This window comes from Taudactylus pleione, unplaced genomic scaffold (genome assembly GCF_031769625.1).
Source record: "Taudactylus pleione unplaced genomic scaffold, aTauple2 ptg000129l, whole genome shotgun sequence".
Taxonomy (NCBI): domain Eukaryota; kingdom Metazoa; phylum Chordata; class Amphibia; order Anura; family Myobatrachidae; genus Taudactylus; species Taudactylus pleione.
The window spans coordinates 6,718,429-6,737,126 of NW_028284531.1; the positions used below are offsets into that span (position 1 = coordinate 6,718,429).

Here is an 18,698-nt window from a genome sequence, read left to right on the forward strand (position 1 = left end):
CGCCCGCTGTTGCTGTATACTTGGGAGAGAGCTCTGCCAACCAGAGCTCTCTGTCTGTAGCTGTAGATCCGCGGCAGCTCCGTCGCAGCCGCAATCAGTGCAGAGACAATGCTGTCTCCGTCTCTAAAAAAATTAAATTTGGTCCATCAGGGGGGTTTCTCGGTACTCAGAAACCCCCCCTGCGTGCGCGTGTGCCAGCTGTGGTTAATGTTTTTCCCCCCGAGATGTTCTGTCCTCCTTTACACACCATAGACCTCTACACTCCTCCTTCTTCAGTAATTCCAAGACCTTTTTAGACTTATTTTTGCTCCTTAGTACAAGTTGCAATTCACTTAACATGGTCCCCTCTGCTCCTTCTCTTTTTTTTCTTCTTCTCCTTGAACACTTATTTATGCCTTGTCCATACCCCTATATACCCCATGTGCACAGGATGCACCATGCTATTTGTAAAGAAGACATGGGGGAAATGTAATAGCCTGTGAGAATCGGCGCAATTCTGGCGGGTCTGCCCATTTTTATTTTTTTTATCGGCAATACTTTAAAAGGCAAAACCAGGTTGGTTGAATGCATTTCAAAGGCTATTACATTTCCAGCATGGTCTGTGGTGCCAACTTATCTATTTTTTTCCATCTCTTTTCTTTTGCCCACTTTATTCACTCTTATGGCCGATACACGCTAGACAATGTCTAGTGTGTACTGACCTCGTTAGTGAAGGAACCGGCGGGGTGCATACACACTTGCCGATGCCGGCAGTGATGAAGTGACGGCGGGGGCCATGCCACATTCGGCAGCATGGCCCTTGCTAACAATGTCACTTCATGTAGGCCCGATGGGTGATGTCGCTGATGACGCACAGGAACGAGTATCGTCAGCGACATAGCGGGTACACACATGCACAATATAAAATTCTTACAAGACCTTGCACCTTGGCATTCTTTCCCCAAATTCTCAGAGCTCAGAGAATGCTATGGTATGCATCTCTAGGTGCTTTTCCAATTACTACAAACATTTTTTACATTTTTGGTGGGCATTAATATTAAAACTCAGTACTCCCTTCTAGAATCTGTCTTCAGCGAGTGGCATCCCAATGCATAATCTTGTTTAGTTGACCATGATCAGCCCAAAATGGACCCACATGAGTAGGCCTGGGATGGCTTGGTCCCAGAAGAATGGACCCAGATTAGATATTTTTCTGTGAAATCATCTATTTTAGCCTGCATTATAGAAAACACATAAAAAACGTTATGGGTGGTATCTGGTTCCCATTTTACTTCAAGCCATTTTCCTCTCAATGTCAGTCTGTTGTTGGAGGGACAGTGGTCATGGTGGCACCCTTGTCCATATATGGTGGTTCTGCTTAAATAATAGATCCTACTGGAGATCTGTTCATAATTTGATCTTAATATTACAGGGTTCTGCCTTTCCTTTTTGGGTATAATTACTAAAGGTTGATTTTAATCGATTTAAAATGTATGAAAATCAATCAACATCGATGCTCTGTTACTGGGGCTAAATTACACATTTACTAACAGACAATTTTTTATGTTTCTGTAAGAAATAGTAAATGTGTGATTTAGTCCAAGAAACTCAACATCAATGTTGATCGATTTCAAAATCGGTTAAAATCAAGCTTTCATAAATATACCACAAATGTTCCTAATCACTCCCAGACTGTGATTCATCATATACTGAATTCTGTTAATTGCATACAGTAATTGTTGGTAGCAGAAAGAAGGAGCTCACTCTCCCAACACTGTAGTTAATTGCATTTGGAATACATAAGATCTTCAATACAATTTGAACATTCTATGTGACCACCCTAAGAAATTCAGGGCCTGATTCAGAGCCGCTCGTAAGCGGCCGCTCGTTCGTTCCGAGCGATGTTTGCACAACTGCGCATGCGTACGGATCGTAATACGCATGCGCGAACCTGTCATTGCGGCCGAAAATCGTGTGTTCGCTAAATAGCGAATGCCTGCTATTTTGAGTGACAGGAGGAGGCGTATGTGGGTGGTAACAGGGGAAGGTGCTTGAAAACGGGGAGTGGAGATCCGAACGCAGGCGTGCTGAAAGGTCAAAACGGTCGTTTTAAGGGTGTGCATAAATAATACAGCAGCGTCATTGACCACGTCACTGGGTTATTTTATAGTCAGAACTGCTCGCAAGATTGCGGTAGGAAAAACCAACCACAAGAATAGCGAGCAGTTCATACGCTGGTCGATGTACTCGATTAATCTAATAAATAGCGGACATGACATAGGATGCGAGCGGCCAGGGGGCGTAGTTTTCCAAAAAAACGACCGCATGTTTTGTTCGCTCGTTCAGACCTAGAGGCGTGAACAGACCGCAAAGAGCGAACGGTTCCTTTGAATAGCCACCCCTATTTTCTGAACGAGCGAGCGCAAATAGCGTCCGGCTCTGAATGAGGTCCTCAATCAATAGTGTCTGGTCCCCCTGGATCTCGTATTATGAGGCCCCGGAATTACTTTGATCTGGGTTCAACCGTATCTGTGGTAGAGCTTGTTTTACTTGGGCCCTCCTTTTTTTTCCCTTTCTTCTTTAGTCACTTACTAATTTACCCCGACTCCTCTCTCCCTCCTGCGCATTTTTCCTCTTCTCTTCCGTTTCCTTCCCTCTTTTAGCACAATTCCCTCATCCTCTACCACATTTAGCAAAAACAGTGCCCTCCAATCCATTAAGCCTCAGCCTACCTAATGTCTTCAGTTGCCTTGAGTGTCATCGCACTGTCCACAAATATTTTACTTCCTTGTGCCTTAAACAGCCCTTCTAGTCCTGCCATGCCATGTCGTGACTCGGTAACACTGAGAGTTTTTTCGTGCAGTGTTTTACCTTCAAATGCGTCTTATTCCCAAAGCGATACAAATAGGATGCACAAGCAGCTACTGCTGATTAATATGATATGCAGCATTCCAATATTCTGTGTGGTACTGAGGGTGTATCTGCATGCAAAATGCTACGTTACAGTGTCACGGCCGCCGACACTGAAGTATACTTATGTATATGATGTATACAGTACACATAATGTACACATTTTTCAGTACGCATTTACAGTACTAATTTGCATATTTTACATTAAACACATAAGAGGCGGCAGCCTAACTTTTATTAAAGCCCCTTAACCTCCTAGTCCCATTATACATTAGAAGATGTCAGCATCTGTGAAAGATGTCAGGATAGCTCAATAAGGTGATATGTCTTCCTGTCTGTCCATACACACAAATCATTAACTCTATCTATCTAATGATGGGTATACCCAGGGCCGGTTCTCCCATTATGCATGGTACGCAGCTGCGTAAGGCGCCACATAGTGAAGGGCACCTCAGCTGCGTACCATGCGGGCCGCGGTGCAGACTGTGTCTCTGTGACACAGCTGCACCACGTGTGTAGCGCTGACCAGACGGAGTTCGGTCAGCGCTAAACAGCACAAACACACAGCCGCCGGCTCCGGCAGCTGTGTGTTTGCTTTAGAAGCTGATGAGAGTCAGACAGACTCTCATCGGCTGCTGCTCCCACTGCCGGAGCCGGACATCTTCCGGCTCCCGCAGTGGGTAATGGGAGTGACGTCATGACGTGACGTCACTCCCATAATGCAAAGCGGCGGACGGAGGAGCTGGTATCGGCGGCGGGATCAGGAGCAAGAGCGGGTTTCAGGTAAGTGTTTATTTTTTAATTTTCATTACGACTCTACTGCGTGGGCACTACAAGGGGGGATTACTAGGGGGGGAATACTACTTATGACACTACAGGGGGTAATACTACTAGGGGCGCTACAAGGGGGGATTACTAGGGGGGAATACTACTTATGACACTACAAGGGGTAATACTACTGGGGGGCGCTACAAAGGGGGATTACTAGGGGGGAATACTACTTATGACACTACAGGCGGTAATACTACTGGGGGGCGCTACAAGGGGGGATTACTAGGGGGGAATACTACTTATGACACTACAGGGGGTAATACTACTGGGGGCGCTACAAGGGGGGATTACTAGGGGGGAATACTACTTATGACACTAGAGGGGGTAATACTACTGGGGGGCGCTACAAGGGGGGATTACTAGGGGGGAATACTACTTATGACACTACAGGGGGTAATACTACTGGGGGGCGCTACAAGGAGGGATTACTAGGGGGGGAATACTACTGGGGACACTACAGGGGGTAATACTACTGGGGGCACTACAAGGGGGGATTACTAGGGGGGGAAAACTACTGGGGACACTACAGGGGGTAATACTACTGGGGGTGCTACAAGGGGGGATTACTAGGGGGGGAATACTACTTCTGACACTACAGGGGGTAATACTACTGGGGGGCGCTACAAGGAGGGATTACTAGGGGGGAATACTACTGGGGACACTACAGGGGGTAATACTACTGGGAGGCGCTACAAGGAGGGATTACTAGGGGGGAATACTACTGGGGACAATACAGGGGGTAATACTACTGGGGGCGCTACAAGGGGGGATTACTAGGAGGGAATACTACTTATGACACTAGAGGGGGTAATACTACTGGGGGGCGCTACAAGGGGGGATTACTAGGGGGGAATACTACTTATGACACTACAGGGGGTAATACTACTGGGGGGCGCTACAAGGAGGGATTACTAGGGGGGGAATACTACTGGGGACACTACAGGGGGTAATACTACTGGAGGGCGCTACAAGGGGGGATTACTAGGGGGGAATACTACTTATGACACTACAGGGGGTAATACTACTGGGGGGCGCTACAAGGAGGGATTACTAGGGGGGGAATACTACTGGGGACAATACAGGGGGTAATACTACTGGGGGGCACTATAAGGGGGGATTACTAGGGGGGGAATACTACTGGGGACACTACAGGGGGTAATACTACTGGGGGCACTACAGGGGGTAATACTACTAGGGACACTACAGGGGTAATACTACTGGGGGAACTACAGGGGGTAATACTACTGGGGACACTACAGGGGGTAATACTACTGGGGGCACTACGGGGGGAATACTACTGGGGGCACTACAAGGGGGGATTACTACTGGGGGCACTACAAGGGGGGGATTACTACTGGGGGTACTACAAGGGGGGATTACTACTAGGGGCACTACAAGGGGGGGACCACTACTGGGGGCACTATATAAAGGGCACTGCATAGTGGGTACCACTACTGGGGGCACTGCATAGGGGGGGAGTACTACTGGGGCACTATATAAGGGGAATACTACTGGGGGCACAAGGGGCACTGCACAGGGGGGACCACTACCGGGGGCACTGTAAAAGGGGCACTGCACAGGAGGTACCACTACTGGGGGCACTGCATAGGGGGACTACTACATGGGAGCACTATATAAGGGGAATACTACTAGGGGCACAAGGGGCACTGCACAGGGGGGACCACTACCGGTGGCACTGTAAGAAGGGCACTGCATAGGGGGGCGCCACAAAATATACTTGCTTACCAAAAAATTTGGGCTAGGGACGGCTCTGGGTATACCTTTGATAAACAGATTGCTGTAATATAGATGGGTACACACTAGGTCGACAGTTCGGCCAAATGGCCGACCTGCCGACTCATCTGACGGTTGGTACAGATGTGTCCTGCTACAACTTTGCTCACAGTGCTGCATTCTGGCCTCCCTGCTGCGGCATGTCAGTATGCATTATGGCATATACTGCACGTTATGTTGTGGTGCTGCGTACTGTATATCACGAAAGACTACACGCCATGCAGTACACAGTTTAACCACTGGGTGGCGAATGCTCCACGAATAATAATGACAGTACTGAATACAACACTGTAGCAGTGCATGGTAATCCGTGAGAGGCTGGCCAATCACGTTCAGGCAGTGTAAACAGCCACTCCTCATGCTTGAAATGATTACTGTGTGTCAAAACTACAGTAAACCGCTATAGAAATTATATTGTACTTACTGTATTACGGGCCATTCGTACTGTATACTGTTGCTACATGGTGTAAAGATGCCTGGTTAAAGACGCATAGGCAGTTTTTCATAAAGACAGATCATTTCAGGTTCAATACTTTTAACTTTTCAACTTTATGCATCTTTATACAATACAATGTCTACTGTATAGCGGAAATGCCAGGGTAGGAAGTTGAGAGCAATGTATTGATTTCGGCAGAGTTCCTTAAGAGTATTGAACTGGAATTGCTCTGTTTTTATTCAATGCTGGTTGTCCGTTTTCTGGCCAATACAGATATGTATTTTTATAAATGACAGAACTCACACACCAAATTATTTACTTTTTAATCCTGTAGTGAAGATTTAAAAGAGAAAAAAAAAAGAAAAAAAAATACAGATGTCCAAAATGACTTTGGTCCTTTCCAGGCCTTGAACCCGAGGCGCCCACTCAATAAGGCGCTCACCTTAATCACTCGACCACACACGCCAGCCTTATCGAGAACCACACTGGTTGTGTATGTGATGTGACGGGTACGACTTTAAAGCAGATCAAGTGTACAATACTGTACAATGTCAATAGCAGTTTAGGGTAAAATGCAGGTGGGTGGCATACAGTAGCATATAAATGCCAGGTGGTGGGAAGTTGGGAGCAATGTATTGAATTCAGTAGAGTTCCTTAATAATATTGAACGTGAATTGCTTTGTCTTTATTTAATGCTGGTTGTTCATCTTCTTGCCAACACAGATATGTATTTTTATTAGGGGTGTGCACCGGCCACTTTTCGTGTTTTGTGTTTTGGTATTGGATCTGGATCTTTCTTCGTGTTTTGGATCTGGATTGGTTTTGCCAAAACCGCCCTTCCGGCCATCCAGCCCTTTACTTATGACACAGGCGCACGCTTGACGCTGCTCCTTTGTTGATGCACGTGCAGCCACAGTGCACACAATTCACAAACACAGAAAATAATTCCTCCACCATTCTGTCAGTGGTGACAGTATCATATGCAGTGACAGTAGACATGTCAGAAATTGACATTGTTGGCACGTCCTTTAGTCTGGACCAGATGTCCAAACCGGCCCTTGACTTAAGACACAGGCGCACACTTGGCGCTGCTGCTGTGTTGATGCACGTGCGGCTACTGCGCATACATTTCGCACACAAACACAGAAAAAAAAGAATTGTTTATTTTTTGTGGAGTGCACTTTGGGGGTTACACCACCCTTTAACGGTCAAGGCAGCCGGCCCTTTACCTATGACACAGGCGCACGCTTGACGCTACTTTGTTGATGCACGTGCGGCTACTGTGCACACAATTCACAAACAAAAATTTTTATTTTTTATTTTTTTTGGAGTGCACTTTGGGGGTTACAGCACCCTTTAAAGGACAAGCCAGCTGTCCCTTTACTTATGGGACACAGGCGCATGCTTGGCGCACCTCCTTTGTTGATGCACATGCAGCCTTAGTGCACACAATTCGCAAACACAGAAAATTCTTTTTTATTTTGTTTGGAGTGCACTTTGGGGATTACAGCACCCTTTAACGGTCAAGCCAGCCGGCCCTTTACTTATGATACAGGTGCACGCTTGACGCTACTTTGTTGATGCACGTGCGGCTACTGTGCACACAATTCACAAACACAAAAAAATATATTTTTTTCTTTTTTTTGGAGTGGACTTTGGGGGTTACAGCACCCTTTAATGGTCAAGCCAGCCGGCCCTTTACTTATGACACAGGTGCCGGCTTGGCGCTACTTTGTTGATGCACGTGCGGCTACTGTGCACACAATTCACAAACACAAAAAAATAAATTTTTTTATTTTTTTTTGGAGTGGATTTTGGGGGTTACAGCACCCTTTAATGGTCAAGCCAGCCGGCCCTTTACTTATGACACAGGCGCACGCTTGGCACTACTTTGTTGATGCACGTGCGGCTACTGCGCACACAATTCACAAACACAAAAAAATAATTTTTTTTATTTTTTTTGGAGTGGATTTTGGGGGTTACAGCACCCTTTAATGGTCAAGCCAGCCGGCCCTTTACTTATGACACAGGCGCACAGTTGGCATTACTTTGTTGATGCACATGCGGCTACTGCGCACACAATTCACAAACAGAAAAAAAAATAATTTTTTTTTGGAGTGCACTTTGGGGGAGCACCCCTGATGCACAGATCACCCCCTGGACAACACTACAGCACCCCTCTAGGACTACAGCCTTTATGGGACACTGCACAACACAGTCCAGCCAGCCCCTATAGACTTTGGAGTGGACACAGCCCCTATGACTGCAACTGACTGCACAACACAGCCCAGCCAGCCCCTATGACAGCAGAACAACACAGCCCAGCCAGCCCCTATGGACAACAGCAGCACAACACAGCCCAGTCAGCCCCTACGGACAACAGCAGCACAACACAGCCCAGTCAGCCCCTATGGACTGAGTGGTCACAGCCCCTATGGACAACAGCAGAACCACACAGCCCAGCCAGCCCTAGCTCCCACCCTCCCTCTTCACTGTCCACAGCCAGAGTGAGAAATGGCGCCGACGCGGGGACCTTTTATAGAATCCAAATCCCGCGAGATCCGGAAGGCGGGATGATGACGTTTTGTCTCGATTTCAGATCCGAGCCAGGCGGGAAAAGTCGAGCCTGACTCGGATACGACTCGGATCGGGGGGGGCTCGAGGGGGTTCGGATTTCAGAAATCCGAACCTGCTCATCCCTAATTTTTAGAAATGACAGAACTCACACACCAAGTTATTTATGTTTAATCCTGTAGTGAAGATTTAAAAGAAAAAATAATAGAACAAAAATACTGATGTCCATTCATGACAAAACACAGTCCAGTACTACTGTATAGTGTAATCAATGTCAGCCAATCAGCAGACGGCGCTACAAAAAGCTTTGTTAGCTATTTCACGCACACGCAGTTTAGGAAAAGCGACATTTGGTGTACAGAAAGTTGTATTACAAACACTCTGGCTTTTCCAGCGCTTCAGTACATTATGTTGCGCCTTACCGCAGCATGCTGCGAGATACATCTCCACGGCAGGGCGCAACTAGCATGGCGCGCTACATGAAGTATGGAGTAGATGTAGCAGCTCACATCTCTAAGTGTATTCACAATTACCAATCACCTGCCAGCCTTTAAATTGCCCGCCCAGTTGAGCTGGCAATCACCACCAGGTCCCTGCAGCATGTGTACGGGGAACAGCGGATCTCCCATACACACAAGCAGATGACCGATATATGTTTCAGATATTTTGGACATCTGCTGTGCTGCACAGCAACTGGATATGTCGGTGAACGCCGTTGTTCACAGATTTATAAGCTATACACACCCGGCAATGCACTATAGATGTATTGCCCGTTCAATGGAATGGGCGATATACCTATCAGTGTGTACCTAGCTTAAATTGCATTATTCTCTTCCACTATAGATGCCAGTGTCCAACTCCTTCAAATAGCTTGCAACATTTGGCAAACCATATTGGAGAAAAGTTTATTTATTAATTCACTGTCCTACTCTGATTACAGCAATGTATTTACTCACATCAGATACAATTAAAGCACCCTACTGCTCTCTCTAGTTGGAGTGGAACTACTATGCTCAGCAGAGCCGGAACTAGGGGTCCCAGCGCACGGTGCAGGCCATGGCCCCTCCACGTTACGTCATATGGAGGGGCGGGGTCACAATCGCCATGAATTATAGCAATGTCCAGAGCATCCCCAGGATTCTCCGGGGATCTGTATGGGTAGCGGTGCACATGTCTAAAGCTTCCTAAGGATGCACCAGATGGCACTGCTGCAGAGATTCTGGCTGTAGAGTGCCTTTCCAGTCAGATGCAGAGGCCGTGGGTGAGCGGCAGTGCCGCCCACAGAGCTCTGTGCTCTGGGGGTCATTAAGACCCGCTCGCGAGCAAAGGACGCTCGCAAGCGGGTCGAAGTTGTGCGAATGCGCACGATGAAGGGAGCTCCGTCGTGCGTATGCGCGAGACCCGGCGAGCGACGAGGAATACGTCGCTCGGGGTCTCGCACCAAAGGGGGCGTGCTGTCGATGGTGAGTGACAGCACGCCCCCTTTGGCGGGCGTGCCGGGGGCGTGGCTGCCAGACGGAGGCGTTCCCATGGGAATACCTACCGTCTGAAGCCGGCCCCACTGACATCAGTAATGATGTCAGTGGGAGTGATTTTGGCTCTGATAGAGCCAAAATCACTCCTGGGCTTGCGGCAGCGAGATCCTACCGCAGGGTCTCGTCGCAAGCCCGATGGTCGCAATGGTCTTGACCATCGCGACCATCTTTTTGGCCGCTCGCATATGCTGTGGGTGGTCACTCCAGGCCGCTCCATTTTCAGGGAGGAGGGCACTGATTCAGAGCTCGCACACCCCTAGTTACGCCATGATGCTCAGTATGATAAGCCAGCCATAAATAAGTATTATTAGTATTAAACCCACAAGAAAACTGAAATCTAATTCCAGCAACACCAGAAAAAAACAAAGATGACAACAGCACTCACAACTACAGATGAGTCCTTGCTCATCTAGTCTTAATACGCCATGCACCGTGATATGACTATCATGAGTGAGCCGACATGTCCCATGCCACTCTGCTAGCACCGGGCATCTTTTTTTGCCAAAAGAGCATCTAAGTCGCAATATGATGTGACTAGGACGCACCAGGAGACTGTGCTGATTAATTTGATATGCGCCACTTGTATATCGGTGTGCAACTGAGTCTGTAAATATAACTTGGCATGCTGATTGAGAGACTCAGTTGCACACAGATATACAAGTGTCGCATATTAAATTAATCAGCACAGTCTCCTGGTGCATCCTAGTTCGCATTGCCACTTAGTTGCAATTTTGTAAAAATAAAGACCCCTGGCGCTGAGTCTCACGGGACCAAGCGACTTGAGAGGCTGTTTGGCGCGACAGCAGCAAAGACGAGTGAGGACACATCTGTACCTTGTTCAAATTTACAAATATAGACCTGTGCCACACTGTCACAATCAGCGTCTGCGTGGATAGAAGCAAAGGTCCGCCTTGGAGCGCCTCTTTGCTCAGCAGTAAGGAGGCAGACGTGACCTTGTGACGTCCCTACGTTTCATTCCAGACGGCACAATAGGAGGGGGAGGCGGGACCAGGCTGAGAAAGTCACTGTAGTGCTCCCTGGCCACCATATCTATTGATAAGGGCAGCGTTGTGCACAGAGTGGTAACAGCAGCACTACAATGCAGTGAGTGCAGGAATGTCTTTTTCCTGCCAGTGCAGGCGCCATAGGAGGGGAGGCAGACGGGGATGGGCCAAGTCACTGTAGAACCGCCTGCCACATCTGTTGATATGGGAGACATGGCACATAGCATGGGAGCAGCAAGCAAGAGAAACTGAGGATGGTCGAGGTGGACCAATGGAGGCAGAAAATGTTCTGTCTCCAAATACAACTGATGGAATGCAGATCCACCCTGCTCTGGCCCACTTTAACTCCTGAAGCTATCTATCCATCTATGTGCATATTTGTTTGATTTTCATGCAGCTCGTTACACTGTCGACTGTTTTTATTTTGCATCTGTACTTCAGCTGTCATCATCAGCTAGTATCTGGCCTTGCTCCATGCTAGGTGCAAACGACCCATCTGCAACAGGTGCCCAAACTGCATCTAAACATGTAAATCATGCGGGATTGGATGGTTTAAACCAAATGGTTTTTTTTAAACAATGATTTTTTATTATGCTGTGCCGTGACCTCTTAAAAAAAGCCTATTATAAGGGAGTCCCTCTGTATTATTATTTCACATTCTTGTTGCTTGTGGTCTTCATTTGAGTGAACTGAACAAATACAGTAAAATCACACACAACAGAGAAATTGGAAATATATACCAGATCAGAGAGGTACTAAATCTTCTTAGCATTAGCCAAGACTCCACAAACTCCTCCCCTACAATCCTATAGGATAGGAGAAAACCACAAGTAGCATTCTCAATCTTAAAGGGTAAACAACTCCAACACATTAAAGAGGTAATGCACAGAGAAACACCTCTTGGTTTAATCTCACTTATGTTTATTTCAATTCAAAACCTTCAGCCCTACTGAGATGAGTGAAGGGAAGAAAAACTTTAAAGTAGCAGTCAATTAAAAGGCAAAACAAGGTTGATTTTGATTTTTAAATGACTGCTACTTTAAAACATCAGTCTCGCACTGAACTCGCCGACACCTGCAATCCACAGGCTATTACATGTACCCCTTATGCTAGCTCTCTTTTGAGGAGATAAAAAATCCTAATAAGTTTGGATTGTTAATGTTAGGAGGCATGATCAAGGTTTCTAATGCATAGCAATGTTTCACAGTATTACTATAATATATAATATTACGATAATATTCTGGATTCAATATTTTTTTCATTAAAACATTAATGTTTTTTTTTTTTTTTATAAAAAATGTTTTTTTTTAACCCTGAAAACAAGGAAATCGGGCTACATGCTTATGACGCTCAAACACAGCCGCTCCATGGACCTGATTCAGAGATGTATGTTAATCCCAGGGCCAGCTCTAGGGTGTTCGACCTGAGCGGTCGAACAGGGACGCCACCCATAGAGGGCACACCCTTCCTGAGCATCCCGTTTTCATCGGGACAGTACTGTCCCGCTGTTCCACACGTGGGCCGAAGTAGCCCTCGGGTGGTGAAACCGGGGGGTTGGGGACCCCCACTGCCACATCTGTCCGGCGGTGCCGGGATCCCGGAGTCTGATTGGATGCTGCGCGCATGTGCGCGGCATCCATTCAGTGCCGTGAGAGGGCTGGGGGAAGCCCAGCTAGTGAGGCTCCCCCCAGCCTGACATTATTTGGAGGCGTGCCATGTGGGCACGCCCTTCAGATAATGTCATGTAAGGAGGCGTGTCCTATGGTAATTAGGCCACGCCCCCAATTTTGGTCAAGGAGCGCAGAACACTTGGCCGGCTCAGGGCGCTATTAGCCCTAGGGCCGGCTCTGGTTAATCCGATGAATAACATACATCTCCAATGGCTAGGGGTCTGCCCCCTCGCAGGACCTGTTCTGCACATGTGCAAAACAGGTCCTGCAATTACACTCACAGACACCCCCAAACCGCAGCATGATTGACATGCTGTGGCGTTTGGGGATGGGGTTTGGGCATGGCTAGTAACAGTTCCCGGAAATAGGGGCACGTGGCCCCTTTATGTGAGTGACGAGAGCATTGTCTGTGTCGGCGGACGCAGAATCCTGGCCACTGAAGTGACCAGCACCCGGTCAGGCTGTGGAAGCTTCAGTTCCCACAGCCTGATCAAAAGAACAACCATCAGGGGTCAGTGGTGGCTCCACAGGTGGGGCTGCAGCACAGTCCAAAATTCAAATAGGTGGGCCAAACCAACTGCCAATTAGTCCTGACCGGCGATGTCTGGCAGCATTTACAGTAGATAGTCAGTGTGGCTCCCCTATTTGAATTTTGGACTGAGCTGCAGCCCCACCTCTGGAGCCACCACTGATGCGATGGTGCTCGCAAATGCAGAAAGGAGGTGTCTGACACCTCCACCTGCATTAAGATGGACGGAATTGCAAAACTGCCCTTGTGCGGCTTTGCAATTCCGTCCATCTCTGAATCAGGCCCCATGTGTTTAAATACTCGCTACACAGATGCCGCCCTGAATTGTCTACTTGATGTTAGTCTTCGTTTGCAATCTGACACAGTGCCTACTGCTTGCTACTTTGGATGCATCATGCTGCATATAACACACCATATTTTCAAAATCAGACGCATACGCAGTCGGCTCGAAATCATGAAATGCATCCATTTCTTAAAATGCGTCCAATTCAGAATCATGCCCTTAGTCTTGAGCTATTGATAAATCAAACAGCCCAAACTTCCCCATACACTGTATGGGGTGACGCTGTGAAACGCTGCTTAAATCAACACAGGAGATATCACAGATATCTCTTACCTTAGGCCATTAATAAATAAGCAATAAACAGAAACTTGTGTTAATCATGCAGTGTCAAACAACTCTTTCCCAGCAGTACAGTTATTTCAATCTTGTTGTGAACCTTCTGCCAATCTCCAAAACGGTCCCACTCTGTAGTTACGGTCTTTATACAGCTACCCAATCAGTAATGAACACAAGAAGAACCTATGGTTTCACCCCTTCCTAGTTCCTAATCAGTATACTGTTTGGTAAAATCAACCTCCATTAAAAAAAAATAAAAGTTTGGTAGTGGAAGAGGAACAGTTCTAGAATGTAAGCTCTCACGAGCAGGGACCTCTTCCCTCATGTTACATTTTCTTCTACTCTTTACTCCCCATAAGGGCACCTAACACGTGACTGCCAACTTCCTGCTGCTCATTGTGAGTGTTTTAATCACTATTGCAGCATGTATATAAATCGTGTTCTTGTCCTGCACTGTAATGTACTGTAAGTTACTTGTTTCTTGTTCACCTATTAGTTCTATGTACTATGTAAATAAAGGATAATAATAATAAAGCAGCCCTTATATGAATAGCTCCAAACTGGGTGGTCTAGGTTTTTTTGGGGTGGCTGCATTTGGAGTTAGGAAACAGGGAACTGAAGGGTGAAGGAAGCTCGGCATGGGAATGGCTAAGGCTCTTTTGTCCTCCCTGTTCACATACAGTATAATAACAAATAAACAAACAGCCTGCATGTGTTTTCTCCTGTTTTACTGTGATGCTGTTAATAGTCACAAAGTAATTTAATGCTACTCTGTCACTGGAATCAGTGTTTAACGAAAACAGAATGGCACAATCACATTAGTTCAATTATGGAGGTATATTTTTAGCCAGTACTTATTGCCATCTACTTTTACTACAAACACTGTGGTTGTCTTTGCGGAATTCTTTCATATAGTTATGTATAACAAAACTACATAGGCTATATCGGAATAATTAATATTATTATAATGTGTTAGCTATTCCTAGTACAGTATATGCTTCACAAAATATGTGATCACAACATGCTAGCAAACACTAGCAGTATAACATGCAATGCCAAACAAGATCTCAGAGGAGCTGATACTGTGATTTGAACCAGGTTTACCCAGGGAATGTCCCTAATCTCTGAAACTTGTAACGTCTACTCTAATTATAATTCCACACTCCATGCACAGTCTTTAAATATAGACGATGATACTTTATACTATCCACCAAAGCAGAAGCTCTAAAAATCTATGCTACAGTAAAAACTATAGCATTATTTGAGTTTTAAATCGGCATACTTCTATTGTTTTCTAACTGTGCTTATGTTTTTACATGTATTTTCATTAATATTTACAGGTTTACATTAGTACGTTACCTAATAAAAAAAACCTACACTGTTAAGTTACATAAAATGTGATTCATGTAGTATGACGCTGTTGGAAAACACAAATATCTGTTACAAGCTTCAATTAATTAAGAACTCTTTTTGTCTGTAACGGCATATAGCTTGGTATTTTTAAGTATTCTGCTATGTGCCTGCCCAGAATGCTGCTGCAGCTCCGTCCTTATAACTCAAAAGCATAAAACATGCTCATAGCTCCCTCTGATGATGACTGAGATTCATACAACTTTTTTTTCTTCTTCTTCGTGCTTTCAGCTGCTGAGTGGTTAGATCTAATTGCTTGCAAGTGAGGTCACCAAAAGGTATTTATCGAAAAGCATTGAACAACAACAGGCTCAACACACACACACACACACACACACACAGAAAACCCCTCTCGCATGTTGATTTATGGAAACAATTAGGACTGTACTACAGTTTTTCTGAGTTGAGAAATATTGCCGCTACAGACTCTCATGTTGCACACACCAGGCAGCAGAAATGGAATACGCGTACATCCAGCTGCTATCATCGAGAACAAGTAAGTTATCTCAGCTTTTGAAATAATAATTAGTGTTATAGATCTGCAAGGCTCCTCTTTTATTTCTGCATACTGTGAAGAGAGACACTGGATTACTGTTGACAGTTGTTTAAAGAATTAAGGGTACTTTTAAGTGAATGCCTCAGTAACAGTATTTTCTGACAGCTCAGCTCACATGCTGTCCATAAAGCATGCTTACAAAACAGTGTGTGTTCCCTGTATTTCACTATACTGGATAATAAAGAATTTATGAGAATGAAAATATATAATTTTAAAGTCAAAGCCAAATAATTGTACTTTCTAATAACTATATATATTGCTGACTTGTAATATTTAATTTCATATATTTATTTTAGGATGAAAGCATGTTCAGTTTTCTAGTAATGTATGTTTCATGAGCTGTTACGGGCCAGATTGCAGATATCTGCTATAAACTTTATCATGTCTTTACAGTTCTGTTACGTTTGCATTCAACAGTCAGTCTGAGTGGTCTTGAATATTACGACTGCCAAGGTCATCCCATTCTGATCTTCTAAGGACACAGCGGAGACAGACCAATATTGGAAAGTCCACAGTTTATGGCATAGCCACTAGACAATAAGACAAGCCTGGAGGTATCCTGAGTCATTTTGATTTACACCAATAGAAAAGTGTACAATCAGGTCTTGGACCTAAAAACACAGATCCACCTGAGATTTAAGTTTCATTATGATGTTCATGAACACCCAGAGCACTGCACTATAATGCGCAAATGGATACTAACTTGGATCCTGCCAACTTTGCTCTACATACCATACCTTTACATTATCTTTCTACTGGGCACGTTCTCATTAGCCTGCAATGACATGACTCCAGAGCAAATGGCTATAAATGTGAACTGTTCCAGCCCTGAGCGGCATACCAGAAGTTATGATTATATGGAAGGGGGGGATGTTAGAATAAGGAAACTTTTTTGTGGAACGCAGTGGTATTTGTGGATTGATAAGCGTGGTACTGTGAAGGGTACCCAGGACCCAAACAACAGCTACAGTAAGTATCCTCTCTTCTTTCAGTGATCATCATGCTACGTATGTACAAAATATGACTGGCTCTGTTTTAAAATAGAATCAGAATAATAATGTAAATATACTGTAAAATTGTCCATGATAACTCCCACATTATGTATACAGTATAATCTGAGATAAATAAGATTTCTGTTTTATTCCTATAGACATTCATTTTAGAGAATACATTGCAGACTGGTTGCAATAATTTTGCTAGTTCTTTATGTAAATCTGGTAACCATTTGCTAAGTGCAGCTTGTCTTGATAAGTGACTCAAGAGTAGGAATATTTTATAAATCAAAGTGGAGATTCCACCATAAGCTCTGCAGCCATACATAAATTGTTAAATAAATACATTAATCTGGAATTTACTGGAACAAGATTGCTATGTGCACAATCAGATATTAAAGAGAACCTGTCAAATAGTCATTTTACACATTTCTGCACTTTGAATGTGTCAATTTGTCTCTCTACTAAAGGGCATAAAACACACTGTGCGTTCTGTGCAAATAACTGGACTCGGCTTCAATAGACCACACAATAGGACACACAGTGTACCATTCAAAAATGACATTTTCCCACAGGTGACAGGTTCTACCTGAGCTTCAGGACACCAAAAAAAATGAACCAAGATGAATCAATAGATGTTCCTTTTATTTATTCTGGTAATACTACTCAATAGCCAAAATGGAAAAGCAAGTCACAGAGAATGAAGGATGACTTATGATCAAGGAGTAAGAGTAGTAGTTATTATAGTAGTAATAGCTTTAGTAAGACGGAGGACCGCTAGCAGGTGGAGTCAGTCCTACTGCAGGTGTCTCCAGAAATGATACTACTGAATAGCATTGTTATTTATCTTACACAGTAGCAATATCTTGGACATATGTATTTTCCCATGTGACACATATTTCTGCATTTATATTTCAGAGGGAGTTAATAAAATTATTAAAACAGAATGGGTAACTTAAATGCATGGATGACACACAATAATGTAACAGAGTCACAAAGCTAGAAAGGCATATTTCGGATTATGTCACTCTAACAGGGTATTTAAAGGCAATGCAACACATCAAATGTGTAAATGCGGTCTGGATGCTGGGTGTGTAATATAATGTATCATCCAGAATAATAGAGTAGAAGTGATGACTGATATCAGTTTTAGGGACCAGAGCATCAGATTGACACGAGGGTTTATGCTAGTACTACATGGGTTGCATGGAAAACATCTTGTTTAGTGATTCTAACGCATTAAACAAGAAATCAACTAATCTACAATGTTATTTATGCACATTCCACAAAAGTACAAATCTGAACTGAAACTATAGTAACCAATCAGCAATTATCTTTTGTAAGCCTAGTATACATTCGATGATTTAAAAAAAAATGTCTGATTGGTTGCTGTGATATAACTGCAAACTTGCAGCTTTGTTCAATGTTTGCAAATAACCCTCAATGACTTTTGTGCAGTAGACCATGGCAGTAGTTATCATATCTGAACAATATTTTCATCATTTTCTGTGGTAGGTGAGGATGCAACCTAGCAATATGGCAGACAAGAAAGAATATTAAAAACATCAATATTGAATTTAAGGAAAGCATTTCAAATATTAAAAACATCAATATTGAATTTAAGGAAAGCATTTCAAATGTAATAAAGGGCTTTGGAATAGTTCCAGTAGTTCTACTATTTACTACATTATGCAATGATTACTATGAAAAATGCTATATTGTGGTACTGTACCTAAAAGTACAAAGAAACATTACAAGTTCAAAATACCACATGTATTTCCTTTGCAGACTGAACTGTTTAGAGGCAAATTAGAGGCTAACTTTCTATTCATGTACTAGTACATCAAACATCCGCAAGT

The 18,698-nt window shown here is 44.4% G+C and overlaps 2 protein-coding genes across 2 annotated transcripts in view; one reads left to right on the forward strand and one right to left on the reverse strand.

Annotated features, from left to right (window-relative positions):
• FAM227B (family with sequence similarity 227 member B) overlaps positions 1 to 18,698 on the reverse strand; it is a 484,199-nt gene that overhangs the window by 217,687 nt on the left and 247,814 nt on the right. The gene's annotated exons all lie outside the window — the stretch shown is intronic.
• Positions 15,566 to 18,698, forward strand: part of FGF7 (fibroblast growth factor 7) — an 84,044-nt gene continuing 80,911 nt past the window's right edge. Inside the window, exons 1-2 of the mRNA XM_088472810.1 lie at positions 15,566 to 15,787; positions 16,241 to 16,816. Coding sequence (XP_088328936.1) covers positions 16,531 to 16,816 — 286 coding nt within the window. The 5' untranslated portion in view covers positions 15,566 to 15,787; positions 16,241 to 16,530. The remainder of the gene's footprint in view (positions 15,788 to 16,240; positions 16,817 to 18,698) is intronic.